A 16318-nucleotide genomic window follows, 5' to 3' on the forward strand; every position below is an offset into this window, starting at 1 on the left:
GGAGATGAAGATGAATACTGTTTTTGTTTTTTTGATTTTATTATTAATATATTGTAATTATGTATTTTTGTTGAAAAATGTAAAGTTATCATTTTATCCTTTTAAAATTGGTCAAGATTATGGTCAATGTTAATTCTTTGGTCAACTCATAGTCAAATTAACAGTTTCCATCCATTTGGACTTCAACTGCGAATTTTTGAAAGGTTTGGTATCGTGTGTAGCACAAATGAAAGGTTTGGGTCAAGTCTACTAACAAACGAAAGGTTTGGTACCTCGATTGCAATTTTTCCTTTTAATTATAAACCTAGATGAAGAAAACCTATATTGGACAGATTATTTCGATCCTCGGGCTCCTATACTTTTAGTTTGTTAGTTACAGATACAGAGTTAGTCCCACTCAAGAGTTTACGACTCCTAGGTCTTATGTATCCTAACTTATCATAATGGTGACACATGGGAATGAACCTAGGAGCAACTTTAGGTTTCAAGTTTTGAATCTGAGGCTGAATTGAAACAAGTACAAACTTATTTTCATAAGAGGATGCGGTTTCAAAATTTATTTTATTAAAACCTAAACCTTCTCTATACTCAGCTAGTTTGTTGAGACCTATCATGTTATCAATTTTCTTAAATCAACTAGAGATAGACTGAAGTTGGGTATTTGATTTTCCAAGATCACTTGTAAGAGTCTTAAGTTTACTTCTAAGGACTTTTTTTTCAACCCTCAACTCATCCAAACCTCTGGTAGACTCCTCAAGTTTGACTATAAGTCTTTCTTTTATAATTTAAGTTCATTTAGTTTGTTAAAGACTAATCTATTAATATTATGTAATTTGATACTCTCTTTACACAGTTAGTCATAAGCCTCATGAATATCCATATCATTCTCAAATGCTTCATTAGAATGTGATTGACTCATCTAGACAAAAATTGGGTCACTTATCGCAATTAAGCTCTTATATCACTTGTAAAATTATAAACGCTCTAATACGACTTGTTAGATAATATTTTGACCCAAATGTGTGAAATTAAAACAATCAAAAATAAAATTCAACAAGTCACTATTTATTAGTTATAGATGATTAAGGTTATTAATCCAATTAAATTCTAATTAAACAATCACAAAAACAATCTCATCAAAGCTGTAAAAAATAAATAACACTAGAAATTGATGACGGAGAAAAATCGGTTATAGAACACTTCAGAAGGATTAAAAACCTCCAACAAACCTTGCCAAAAAGATCCACTAGCAAGTTCACTTACAATTGGTTCAAAATTTGCTGAACCAAACCTGACTCTGGCCACTCAACTTGTGAATCACCGAAAAACATCTACATTTGTGCGATCGTACATTCCAGAACTTTGGACTATTTTTCTCTCCACTAGATTATCAAGAACGAACTCGTTTCAAAGCACCTAGAACTTCAGCTGCCAAGGCTTATATTTGAAGGTAAGGTTTTTGGGGTTTGATCTTTAGATCTTGTGTTTTAATCTTTTAATTGAATCAAGAGAATTATGGAATTGTTGTTTGATCTCTGTAAGATGTTCTCTTGAATGTATAATTGCTCAATCAATGGCACAAAGATGGTTTGGTATGAATTATGGCTTCTGTATATATAATAGGAAGTAGTTGAAGTTGTTTGGGATAGTAAAACGGCTTAAAATCGCGATTTAAGGTTTGGGCACATAACAGGGTTGCTGGAGCACCATCACGGCACCTAACCAACGGTCACAATCTGTTTTGGATGCTCAAGCGACCTGAGGACAGCCATCGAGCTCTCTCTGAGCAGCCATCATTATTTTTAATATATCTTTCTTTTCCGATATCGGATTAAAGTGATTCAAAATGCATTGGAAAATTAATTCAAAGTGGCTACAATTCTTTTGAAATCATTTTTCAATTTCAAATATTTTCTATATGAAAAATGCATTACAACTTTTGATTGAGAATTTGGAGCATAACTTGTTTGGCATTTTGACGCTTCTTTAATTTCTAATTGCATCCTATTGATAATATGTGAGCTTCTTGGACAACTTTGAGCTCATTGACTCCTTCAATACCTATACTGTCAACCCATTGACTCTTTGACTTTAATTACGATTCCATTTAATTTTATCTAAAGAATACCCAATTACAAATAGAGATCTAACATATTCACCATTTTTGAGTTGTATAAGGATTCGCAACCCTGAATTCGGCTCAATTGATAGTATCTTCATCTCTCTGAGTTTGTGTTGTATGAGAGAAAGAGAAGAGGGTTGTGATGGAGAATTCAGGAGGAAAGGTTGACATTTAGAGTCACTCCAGAGTTCTTTAGTGTGTGGCCTACGAAGAAAATTTGTAATCTACACGTGCTTAATTTGATAAACTATTGAGATAGTGACAGGGAGAGTTGCAGTACCCACGTGAATTATGCAAGAACCGTAAAGGGATGGACCAAAAGATTGATTAAAATAATGTAATAAAATAATTTGATTTGATTAAGAATTGTATAGGGATGGACCAATTGCTTTGTGTACAAGAACTGGCAAAAATATTTGTTTGTTTGGCATGGAATCAATAGCCCACTTTCTTTTAAGTTTTTTAAAACTATATATTGCTATTTAGTCCCAATTTTATAGAACCTCTACATAGGTCATTTGGTCCATTTATGAAGCATCGTTTTATCTCGACTCCATTTCCAATTTCCCACCAACCTTGACATTCCTTTCATTTGCCTAAGCCAGCCTCGCTCATTCGAGTCGGTCTCTCCTCTCCTTGGACACCTTCTTCTGTAGTCGTAAAAAAAAAAAACTCCCTATATGTAATTATTTAATCTATAAAAGACATCGGTGACCTCAAAAAATGCGCCAATAAAATCCCGACCTCGTCATCTCCATGTAAACATCACCTGCACGATGAACACCCCATTAGAAGGCAAAAATTGTCGGTTGATAAAAGGTCCAATGACCTTTTGCACTCAACGGTCAAGACAACGGTTGGACGAGAGAAGAGAGTGCAAGATAGGGAAAAAGGATTTAGCAAGGGGTAGAATACATACCTCAAGTGTGAAAATGAACTCATATTTATAGAGAAATGAAAATGTAAATGGGCAAGTGGTTAATGATGGGCCGAGCTCCAAGCCCAATATGATTTGCTATTCTTCAATAAATCTAGTCAAATAGACATAAATAATTATCGAGTTGACATATGTGGATTCCCTTCCACTGTGTGCATGCCACATAATTTATAGATATAACAATAGCCCCCGAGCCTGAATCGTATATTTATATGCACATCGAATTTTGAAATATGAATAGTCAAATAGGTGAGGTCATATTTCGAAATATGAATAGTCAAGAAGTGGGGGCTTACAAACTACCTCGAAAACATGCATCAATCCAAAATAGGTGAGAGCTTATGAATTGCCTCGCAAATATATATCAACTATAATTTGTCAAATTTTCAGCAACATCTCCTCTATAATATGGACTAAACCAACCTATAATACAATACAATATATCCATTGCACATCTACAAAATAAATTTGGGGTCCATTTGCCCCTTCAATTGCTCAGGACGATAAAGTGAAATAGTTAAATTTCTCCAAAATATAATGGATAGAGGGTATGTCAGGTATCATAGTAAATCATATGCTTGAACAGGTAGTTCAGTGGTATTGCTAATGTGAAGCAAGTTACACAATGGTTATAATAAAATGATAATGTGGATAGCGTGACATACGTACTGATTGTAATGAAAATTGTGTCATGACGTACTCACAACGATATGGCATTTGTACCTTCTAGCAATAATGTAATGCATATGGTAGTAGAAATAAGTAATGCTGCTAGGATATGGAGTAGCACACATGTTTAAAATTTGTAGTAATGAAAAAGTACGCAAATATTGAGTGATATAAATTTTCTTTAACAAATCTATTACGTATTGTACTCTTAAGCCCATGTTCGATGGCATTTAATTGGCAAAAACAAAGTTTTGAATAATAAATTTTTGGAGAATGTATAATTAAATAGTACGAAAAAGTTTTAGGTTTACGTGTAGAATATTTTATATGAATGTTTAATTGAAAATGAGTGTGAAAAAAAAAAAGTTTTGAAATAAAGGATGTCAAATAGGGGCTAAGTAACATACTTGTCCATTCTTTGTTGTTCTCAAAATAATGGAGAAATTATAGCTGGAATTCCTATGTTTTCTATTCTTCTTTTGTCGCATTTAATAAATTCAATGTGTAGTATAAAAATGTAGGTATATAAACTAGTATGACATGATTGTGGACGTAATAAATTGCTGAACTAATTTTGAGATACATGTGATATAGTTGTGCACTTGACTATGCTTGAAAATAGAGATTGAATGGCCATGATTGATGATGCGTTTCGATTTTCTAAAATGAATACGAGAAATTTTTATAAATATCTTGAATTCTATATAGAATATCTTTCGAACTTTGGAGATGTTGTTGTGTCACTATCATGCTTTAAAATTTTTTATTTTCGTTTTAAACTGATTTCAACCAACTTTCAAAATCTGAGATATTTGATTTCTTCTATAATGGAAAAATCATGAGTAACCTGTGCAATCAATAACATAATTTTTGAATTTTCGACAAGATAAAAACTGGAGCAAGGTTCCACGAGACATAATGTAGATTTTGTAAAGGACATTCTGATATGTTGTTTGTTAAAGAAGCGGAAATCTTAAGGCTTTTTTCATTTGATGATTGGTAGTACAAATAGTTTATGATTGTTTTTTCTTTTTCTTTTCCAACTTAAAACATTAATCAATTTCTTAAAATATAAGGTCATCTGTAATCATACACCAAAATTTGAGGTAAATTTTGCATTATTTTGCACCAAAATTTGAATGAAACTGAAAATCATTTCCAGCTCAATATATCAAAAGTTGCACCAAATAAACAATATTTCATCATTTTCTTTATTTTTTCATTCTTAACAATTTATATATCTCAAAATTTATTTATTTATTTATTACTGCATAAATTACTAAATAAATAATTACGTTTAATTAACGAAAATATTGAATCCATTAATAAATATTAAATATATAATCTAGTTAATACAAATACCACAACTAATAAAATATTGAATCATAATATTAAAAGATTTAATATGTTTTGAATCCTGATATTATGAAATCAAACTATGCTGGCATTTAATTCTCGAAATTTGTATGTTCATCTAACAAATTATCAATTAATGCATTTCAAGTGTAATATGATCCTCTTTATCCTTGATTTATCCATGATGAGTAAGAAAATCTTGAAAGCGATTATTTTCGTCTTAATTTTAAACAATTATATTTGTTACCAATTTAATATTTTTTTAGTACTTTTCTTTTAATTCATTTCTTAATTATTATTATTTAGACAACTAAAATTTATGGCAAATAATAATAACAATAACAACAACAATTTAATTAAGAATTAAAATTTATAGTGTAACAATAAAAAGGTGCAAATACCCTTAACAAAAATGTGGTGCACAATAAAAAAGTAGGGCAAAAAGGACATCATCCATTTTGGTACAAAATAGTACAAGTGAATAATATTGGTGTAACACTGTACACTTCAATACTATTTACTTGCACTATTTTATATTGAATTTATGCAATTATGGTCCTTAGTTGGAAAGTGAGTGCACCAAGTTTTTGGCGTAACATGATGAAATTTGGTGGAATGGAGCATGATTGGAGATGCCCTAAGGCCTTAAAGCCTTTAAATGTGAATGTCTTATTCTTTGGAGCCAAATGCTATGAGATATTTGGTCTTGATATTTTCCTTCTTCAAAATGCTGAGTAGGGATTATGAGAAGAGGGGTGGCGGAGGCAACTATCCCCATCCCTGTCAGTTGAAAATTTATGAGAAGTGCGTGAGGACGGGGCGGGGATTAAAATATTAATTAATTTATTATGCTTAATATTAATTTATTTTTAAATTGAAAATATAAAAATTAACAATTAACTTCTCATATTTTTTTAGAGGAAATTATCAAAATAGTCAACTTTTAGCTTTGCATTTACAAAAATGTCACTTTTTAAAAATCTTTGCAAGATTGTCAATTTTGAACATTTTTGCCCCTCTTAAAAATTCAAATACCCAACACATCCTTGAGTTGATAATATAAAAAATTGTACAAAAAGTAGAGAAAATATGACAATCAATCACCTCACAATTGTACTTCAAAATTCTTACAATATATATATATATATATTCTAATATGTTTCTTTGCAAAATTTCTCATTTCTCTTTTCGTCTTTTTTATGTTTCCTCTCTTGATTCTTTGAAAAATATATGGAGTGAAAGTTCTTGTGTTGGGATCCCGTTTATTACGTCAATACAGAAGGAAGAAAAATATCTTAGGTAAGGTTTTGAATATATGAGTTTTTTTCGATCGATTGAAGGTTTTGTTTCAAATTTTTTATTAATGTTCCTTTTTTTTGTCTTTTTTTTTTAAGATTGCACCATCAATTTTGAGTTTTCTACACCTAGACCATGAGTTAGATTGTTCTCTATTTTGGATTTGGCTTTGTTTGGAGTGTTCATTTACAGGTAATTTGGATTTCTCCATTTTTTTTGGGGTTTATACTTTTTTTGGGCATTTTTATTTTTTCTAAATTTTTTTGAACATTATATATGAATTTTTTGTTATATTTTTCTAAAAAAAGTATTTCATGTTTCGTCAATTTTTTACTTCATATTTTTTTGAATTTGTTTGATTTGTAGAAGCTAATTGTTGTGTTATACTTATCATTTCAACCTATCTTATTTATTATATTTTTCTAGGTTAAGCATAGGTATTGAATCTTCTAAGCGAACTGTTTAATTTGTCACGATAAAAATCTGTATAGTTATAAATTCTCGACACTCGAGAACTTCTCAAAAGATCAATTATGTGACTTGTCTATCGCAATAAACTTTAGTTCCTGACAATTCGTTTCGATTATTCTCGACAGATGAGTCATCTTTCAATATGAACTGTCATTCTTGACAGTTAAAGGCAGTATCTCTCGAATATTATAGTTTGTTTTTTAATTTCTTATATGTGTATTTAGCATTAACATTTGAATAACTCAAAATTTTAAATACACTCGTCTCATTTCATGATATGCAAATTAGAAATATTGAATTCATGTCCATTAGTATTGTAATTGTTGTTTTCAATTAAATGAAGGAGGCATCAACTCGTGCTCGGATAATCATGAGGGTCCATTGCTTAGTGAAAACCAAAAGGTAAACGATATATGCGTTAATTATGAGGAATTCAAAATTCAAAATACTCTCATCTCATTCCGTAATTTGCAAACTAGAAATAATGAACTCATGTTGGTTATTGTTGCAAATGTTGTTTTCAAATAAATGGAGGAGTCATAGAGCTCGAAGTGTTATACCTGGACAACGAGAAAGTTCCCTCAACTTATAGCGTGGCAGAGGAGGCCACCATACCCATCAAAAATAACGATGTTGTTAACACAAAGAGGCAATAATCGACACACATTCGATTTCATGTAGCATCTAGTACGACTCCATACACCAAGGAGAGGAAAAAAAGAGTAAAGAAATAGTGTGACGAAATTTGTCAATACTACACAAGAATTGATTTGTGTACTAAATGACTCCATATTGCTCCCCTCCAAGAATGTGGGTATAAACATGATTTGGTGGTTGCATCCACATGTGGTTACACATTTTATCATTTCTCATACTTGTTGAATTGTTCAAATAGGACGAGAAAAATTGTTGAGTTATGTATTGTAGTTTTGTCAAGGATAAATATAGTAACGTCTTTACCAAATGTTCTGCACCAGTTTATCCCTTATGTATTTTATTTGTAATTACATTTTCTTCTCGCAACCAACTGTCAAGAATGACAGAAACTTTCTGTCGGGATCGATGGTTTAACTGTTAAGATGTTATGCAATGTCTGCAAATGATAATAAAATGCTAATAATAATGTATGTTGAGAACGTGTTCGGGAACATGTCCCTTATACATTTTTTTTAGTCAAATTTTTTACTTTGCTACCATGTGTCAATAATGATAGAATCCTTCTATTTGATGGTATGCAATTTTTGTCAGTGTAATTATTTTGCTTGTAAACTTAAACACGACTAATGTCTGTAAACAATAATAAAATGAAAATAATAATATAATTTCATAATGTACAACGCTATCAAGGGGAACATTCAGAATACAACTTCAACTATTTTTAGACATCAAGCCTATTTACATGAGTTTTGTTAGAATGGGATTGGAACACATGATTCGATTATGGTGAACTCTACCATAACGAGAACTAAAATGAAAGTAGTTTTGTCTACTTTCCACTTTCATTCGTCATCCACATAAACAAATTTTTCTCATGCGACACGATAAATCTCAAATGATTACTAATACCTGAAAGGTTGAGATTACAACGGTAAGAACTCTGCACAATCAATATGTCAACATTTAATAGCATGAAAGTGACACTTTTGAATATTTAAATCCATTCAATAACAAAAAGTAAAATGAATGGTTGAATCTCAATAGTTAAATTATTTATCCCAATAGTTTCCAAATGTCAAATTCGACAGTTGAGATGTCTAATATGACGATTTCGAAATGTCGAATGCGATAGTTAAATTGTCGAAATTGTTCGGAAGCTTGAAAACATATATTTGGTACATTGGAAGAAATTATTCAAAACATTAATAGTGATAATTAATTCTCAATTCCAACATCACAACATCTTCCCAAAAATAAATAAGGAACAACTCAATACTTCATTAATTATAGAATCCTTCACATTTTCTAAATTATGTTGATATCTTTTCCGTTAAAAAATATATCAAGATTTAAACAAATCAATGAATAAGAGTTTCAAAAATTTCAAATCAATATGACTATATTCTATTTAACATTTAAAATAGTAAGTTATAAGATGAAAATATAAATAATTTCTAATAGATAACCTCTAAAAAATGGATGATGAATCTAATAGCAATGTCTTCTTGATGATGAAATGAAGAAGATAAATAAAAAGTTAGAGTTTGTGAATGGTAAGAAGTAACCTTTTTTTTTTTTTTCAAATTCTTTCCTTTTTGACCAAAACTCATACTATCCAATATAATAATTATATCTCTAATATTTATAATATACAAAACAAATCATTACATCACAACATTAATGACTTTCAAATCAAGCATTAAATGCTCCTAAAAAGGTGTCATTAGGAGTAATATAGACCTGTCACACCAAAAAAGTAACATTTTTGACAAATTTTTGTGCAAATGAAATTTTTTTGTGCATTTTCAAATTTAGTGACATTTATGAAAAATCCTCCTCTTTTTTAACATGCATAATATTGAATGGTTAGAACGGTGTCATCAAAATATGTACTTTTATCACATTATTGGTTCAAATTTTATAATTTCAAGAAAAATCGTTGAATTCGTTATTACAGAGTGCATTTAAGTATTGTTTTTCCACTTATTTACCCTGTGAATTGGTAGATTTTGAGACAATAAATGAAGATAAGACACAGGATTTGAGATAAATGACAAATCTTTTTCACTAAAGCTTCTTGTACGACATGATGTGCAGCCATCTCACAATGCGAGGGGCTCACATGAATTTAATAATTTTGGACTCCCCTCATTGTGAGAGGGGTGTAAGGATGTACACCAAGCACTATTGAATCTTTTTCTACTCGAACCACTTTATTTTTAATGTTTTGTTATTTTTATAATCTCTTTATTATAGATTGTTTTAGGTGATTTTGGAATCTTATAGGGATTGAGGGATCATGAGCACAATCTTGACTAACATTGAGAATTCTATCTTCTGCTCATGTTTATAAACATGTAAGTCACATTTTATTCACACATATCGAAGAACTCATGGTATTGCGCACTTGTCAATTGCTCGATTATATCTAATTATAATTTAAATTACTTATAAGCATTTCTCAAAAATAAGAAAAAAAAATGAATCTAGGTTTTATAGTGCCACAACAGTGTGGAGAGATGGCCTTTCAAAAAGATTAAAAATCCATATATTGTGAGAATTTTCTCAAATTTTGATGATAACTGATGCGGGCAATAAGTATGAGAAATAAGAAACTAAAATCCGTTCTTGTTGATATATGTAGAACATCGAGATGGATTGAAAAATTTGGGAGAAACTCCACAATTTTATCAATTCATGAAAATGCAACCTTAAAAAAGTAGCACTTAAACAATTTTAAATAATTGAAAATCATAGAGAAAACCTTACGACATTAGAAAGCCAAAAGTTCATTTTGACCAGATAAAACTAGAAATTAAAAACAAAAAAATGGCCCAACACGTACTATGTTATTCTCCTCGTGGTGGGCTCTTTAGCCTAAAATTGCTCAATAATAAGTACTTTATTATTCTCCTCGGGTTAATAAATATTTGTTCTCAAATCTTTTACTTTATTTTCATCCAGTGCCATTAGTGATAGTACGGTACTTATCGAGAGTTGGGGTTTCATCTTATAAGGTAAAATCTTATTCATAAAAGGAGTAGTTTAAACTTTAAATCCTTATAAGTTTATCTAAATTTTCTTCTTTATTTTATATGAATTTTATTTTTTAACATGTTCTCGTAAGATAATGAGTTATTTAAACAAACAAATCTTAAAATTAGCGAGCTCATTTTTTGAGTCTTAATCAAATCATATTGCTCATTTGATTTTGGTATTATATTAAAAGTTGAAATTTCATCTTAAAAGGATAATCTTATTAAAAGAAGTAGTTCAAACCCTTAAAAATTGATTAATATTTTCATTTTTATTTGACGTAAAATTTATACACACTTCCCTAGAAAAAAAATATTAGAGAACTCATAACAACAATTGATGACATTTTTCAAACGTATCTCCATCATTGTCAACATCATTCAAAGAAACCCGTGGAAGCCTAATGAAGTAAAACAAAACTCTTACATTGTTGAGTTTTCGTTATACTTGGCAAGACATTCCACCCATTCTTCGACGGTTTTGTTTCAATGTCCTATGTCACGCAATGTTTGAAAACTTGATTCGGTAATCTTGAAATAGAAAAATGTTCAAAGATCAAAAGGTTAAATTGGGGGGGGTGTGTGTGTATATATATATATTTGAATCGGCTAAATCGAGAACGGGTTACGGGTTTCCCAAAGATCGGCCAATTTAACGGATCTTGGGACGGGTTTTTAATTAGAGGTTTTATAAGTCATATCCAATCGATTTTGATCTCCATTCCTAATTTATCCAGTTCAACGGGCTAGACCAGTCTGGGTTTTAAAATATTGGTGTAAAGAACTTAGGGCTTGTTTGATGGGCATATTTTCCATGGAAAATGGTAGTGTTTGATAGCAAATATTCTCCATGCAAATTGATTTTAATCTTGTCTCAAACACGTGTGCCAATTCCATGATATCAATTCTCGCCATTTTGGTGAGAATTGGTTTTCCAGCCCCCTTTTTTTTTTTGGCAATTGGAACAAATCCTATCCCCAATTGTAACAAATTTTGTCCATTTAATTGATAAATTTCATGAAAGACAAAGCCAAATGAACACTAAAAGATAGAAAATTTCAAAATTTTTTAGGTGAAAAATTATACCAATTAAATACATTAAATTGACAATTCTCAGTAAAACAAGTTTTAGACAATTTAATTGCATGGAATACATTTTTTTCCACCCAAATTCGATCATTGCAATCAAACGAACTTTTACATATACACCATTCAATCTTATCTCTCATATTGCCTTTTCTAACATAGATGCTTACAACAATTCATTGTGTATGAATCACTGTTACAACCACAAAAAGATATGGAATTAGGGTTGGACATGGTCCGAACCGAACCCGAAATTTTTGAGTATTTAGTAAGTGGAGCCGTCGGGTCCAAATTTAATTATGAAATCGTTTGGGTTCAGTTCTATTCGGTTCAATTTGGTTTGGTTGGGTTCCATTCGCTTCCAAGTTCCATATTATAATTAAATATTTTCATATTTACAAAACTATATTAATTCAACTAATGATATGTTCAATTTTAGTTTTTACAAAATAACGTAGTCCAATCTTATGTGTCATTTACGTCTCTCTTTATTGAGTTATTCTAGATTTGATTGTTAAAATCACAGGAAGAAGAAGATAGCGAGCTCACAATAATTAAGAGAAGTGTTGTTGAGTTTCAATTCAATTTCTCAGAATGGTAGAAACGGCACTAGGTAGAGTAAAATATTTGGATAAAACTTAGGTCAGTTTGATTAAATTGGCTTTAAACTGAAAATTATAATTAGGAAAAATTATATTTTTGGGTTTGAGCTAAATTAATTAGTTAGCAAATTTATTTACAAATATAAAATAATTTGGTTTATTTAAAATAAATTAATTAAAAAAAAGGGAGATTTGATTCTTGATCTAGAACCAGGAACTGAACCAAACCCGTCGGTTTTTAATTCAAATATCCGTTCAAGTATTTAATTCAAGGAGAATCACTCGGTTCGATTCGATCAATTCGATTCGGGAGTTTTTTTCCAGCCGTATATGGGATATAGGCAGGCAATTAAAATGGGAAATGAGTGGGATCAGAGAATGTGATGGGGATGTAAGTTAGTGACAAAAGGGAAAACGGTCCATAAATTGGACATGTCGAGATAGAGAGTTTTGAAGAAGAACCAAACTATTGATTCTTTAATAGAATAAAGAGTTCTATCACAATTCAATTGTTGAACCATACTAATCTACCAATTGAGCTATACATTGTTACAAGATATTTACAGAATGGGGTTTGCTAATATTCGAGCTAATCTCAACAATTTGAGATTGTCTTAGCATTTCTAACCCCAAAAAAAAAAAAAAAAAAAAAAAAAAAAAAAAGAAAAAAAAAAAAAAAGGGTGGAAAATCAAAAACCACCTATCCCCTAGAAAAATAAAAGGTGGAAAATCATTAGAGTAACCATAATTAAGCTAATGTCATCTTTGAGTAACTAGTACTAAGAAATGGTGCGAGGCCCTTCGTGCTAGTCTCAAGAGCTCTTATAATATATCCAATGCAACAGTGGATCGCGTAAAAATTTGTGTCATATAACTAAACACAAGGTTTAAAAGAAGGGGGAAAAAAAACTAATTTATACTGTAAGCTAACAGAGATTTTGTCAACTTGACGTGACATAGAAAATTAGCAAGCTCTACTAGAATTAAGAGTATGTTTGGTTTGGTTTGAATTAAAATCTGATTTTTTATTCGATTAAAGTCAAACAATCAATATTAAACACGTCTTTCGTGAGTTTAACAACTTTTCAACCACAGTCAAAATTTTTTATCGTAATCTACTAAAAAATCTAATTTTAATTCCACCAAAACATAACATAATTATTATTTCATTTCAGATTTAGACGTGATTAATTTTGTTTATATTAAGAAAATAAAAAATATCCAGATAGTTATCCATAGAATGCATTTGAGACTAATTTTAGACTTCAATGTCTGTTTATTAGACATTAATGCCGCATAAATATGAAGTTCTGTATTGGAGATGTTCTTAGGAACAATAAATTGTAGTCCAATAACTAGAGATTTCTGAACTTTAATAGTCACGTCCATTAGAGCCAACTTGAATGAGCCTAAAGGAGTGGGACTGGGGGTTAATTCCCGAACTTGATTATAGTGATGTAGAATGGCTTGTTTTAGAAACATGAGCTATAGTTTTGGGCAAAGTGGTGATAAAATTGTACATCGCTTGTCATTCTCTTGACTTAATTCGAAACTAGCAAGACTTCAATGCTATCAGATTGCATGTTGAATATGCCTAGTACGATACCTTACTTTAAACAGAAGCGATCTAAGGCCCATGATAGACATCGGCATGGCAATGGGGCGAGGCGAACACGCATTTTCCCACCCCGTTCAAGTACCCAGTTAAATTTTTGTTTTTAATAGTTTTTGATAATTTATTTTATTGCCCCCATTCATTCAAATGAGACAATAATATAGTTATTAAAAATTTTAATTAATTTATTTATTTTTAAAAGTTAAATTATTCGAGTATATTTGGTAAACTAAGATTTTTATTATTTATCATATTTCTTAAATAATCTTAGTTGCCAACCTTTACTAGAATTAATAAAATTTCGTGGAGTTTTTCTATTTGGGTCTGTTTGACCATTATTTTCTAATAATGCATTTTAGAATAATAGATTAATGGAAAATGTGTGGTTAAAAAATAAGAATTTATTTATTTATGTGTAATATTATATTATAAAGAATGTGTGGTTGAAAAGAAGGGAGGAAAAATGAATTTTAAAAAGAATGGAAATCAAATAAAGGCTTAAAGTATTGAATTCTTAATAATAATAATAATAATAATAATAATAATAATAATAATAATAATAATAAAAGGGTGGCACAGGGCGGGCGCAAGGACCCCATTACCGCACCCCGTCTCGAGGCAAAATTTTCCTTCTTGTACCCGCCGATTACCCTATTAAGCGTAAGGTCAGACTTTGCGGGTATCAGATTTGATGAGTATTTTTGCCATCTCTAGATGGACACGAGTTGTAATGCTCACCATGGACGTAAGTTATAATACTCAAGTCATGGGTTAATGCCTACCATGAACATTCGATCAAAGCTGATACTAACCATTCAAACTTTTAATTTCAATAGTTGACTTTAACGGATAGGAACGGCTAAGAGTAACAAATTATTAACAATTACACATGAATTCGTTCACAATAAAATTTCGAATTAACGGAAGGATTTGTAAAATAACATTTGACATTTTAATATCTAATAGTACAGCTTCACAGATGCATTAGAATTTTAGGAATAAATAAAGAAAAAATGACACTTAACCAACCCTTCAACCCACCCCCACATCCAGAACTACACTTATCAATGTTATGAAAATAATATTTGAATGTGCTATATATACATAATGGTTTACAATACACATAATATGGTGATATATGATTGGATGAGAAATCTAAACTTAGCAAGATTTCACATCATCTTCAACAGAAAACGCAATTAATACAACCGCTAAAATCCTACCATATATTCATTTGCAATCCAAGGTGTACAAGAATTAAACTAGATGATGGGATGCATATGTTTACAGTTAATGGTGTATACTGTTGTCACAGGAAAGAGTGTCAAACTTATTGTCAACCATGATTTACATGGAGTATGATAGGTGAGTGCAAACTTTTCCAGTAAGGATCTTACTGCATATAAATTAAGATTTACATAAGAGATTACATATAAACTCATTGATTAGGTAATTCAAATCAATGATAAATATTAATTGTTTTGGAATAATCCTTCTACATAATTCAATCTAGATATACATTTAAACAACATTATCTCGATTAAAAATTATCTGAATTCTGAACTCCTTTGTATACTGGAGAAATGCGACAAAAATAGGGATAGGGACAGGGACAGGGACAGGGTTTAAATGTAGGCAAACACGTGTCATTCACTGATTGAATAGTTAGAAAAATAATAAAAAATAAAAAGCTACTGAACAGTAGCTGTTTCTAAAAAGTAAAATCTGTATGCTATCCTGTTAGGATAGCTTTACTGTGTATACTCTCTTGATTCAACTGCCGAAAATACAGAAGGAATTGGAAAACACTGTTTTTAAATATGATCAACTAGGAGAAAACAACTCGACTTGTTCGAGTTGAAAATGGGCGGCGCCGCTGCCGGGATTCCTCTAAAACGCTACTAGTCTCACACCGGCCACTGCTCCCGCGCTGCCTCATCGATGCCAACACTTTCTTAGTAGAAATTTCTATCTCTTTCATTTCATCTATATATATTTGCCTACTTCTGCATTCCACACTGCAAAAACCCTGATCACCCCTATACATGTACACCTCTTTATCAAGACTCAAGTGCTTGTTACAAAGGAAACACAATTTCAGAAAGCAAGAATGGATCGAGGGAGGTTGCGTCTGATTCAGATAAAAACTGGGGTTTATCAGTTTCGAAGCAGTGTTGAATACAACGTTGGATTCACCATTTTTGAGCTGTATAAGGATTCTCAACCCTGAATTAGGCTCAATTGATAACATTTTCAACTCTTTATGAGTTTGTGTTTTCTGAGAGAGAGAAGATGGTTTTGATGGAGGATTCAGGAGAATTGGTGGATATTTAAAAAGTCACTCCAGAGGACTGTAGTGTGTGACCCACAAAGAAAATTTGTATTCTGCACGTGGTATATTTGATAAAGGTGTTGAAATTGGGACAGGGAGTGTTACAGTAGCCACGTGAATTATACTACCTGTTCTATATT

At 30.8% G+C, this 16318-nt stretch overlaps 1 protein-coding gene and 1 long non-coding RNA gene across 2 annotated transcripts; one reads left to right on the top strand and one right to left on the bottom strand.

Annotated features, from left to right (window-relative positions):
- The first annotated feature begins 6491 nt into the window (after positions 1-6491).
- LOC111374892 lies at positions 6492-7798 on the top strand. Its single transcript, XR_002699214.1, has 3 exons — positions 6492-6572; positions 7195-7253; positions 7386-7798. It is a non-coding gene; the product is annotated as an uncharacterized LOC111374892 (long non-coding RNA).
- Positions 7799-15674: 7876 nt separating this feature from the next.
- Positions 15675-16097, bottom strand: LOC111374895. Its single transcript, XM_022997652.1, has one exon. The coding sequence runs from the start codon at positions 16095-16097 to the stop codon at positions 15675-15677; it is 423 nt and encodes a 140-aa protein (XP_022853420.1).
- Positions 16098-16318: the final 221 nt, after the last annotated feature.

Source organism: Olea europaea, unplaced genomic scaffold, assembly GCF_002742605.1.
Source record: "Olea europaea var. sylvestris unplaced genomic scaffold, O_europaea_v1 scaffold1306, whole genome shotgun sequence".
NCBI classification, from domain to species: Eukaryota; Viridiplantae; Streptophyta; class Magnoliopsida; order Lamiales; family Oleaceae; genus Olea; species Olea europaea.

Coding starts and splice junctions, on each gene's coding strand:
- LOC111374895 (XM_022997652.1), bottom strand. CDS start 16,097: ATGTTATCAATTGAGCCTAATTCAGGGTTGAGAATCCTTATACAGCTC.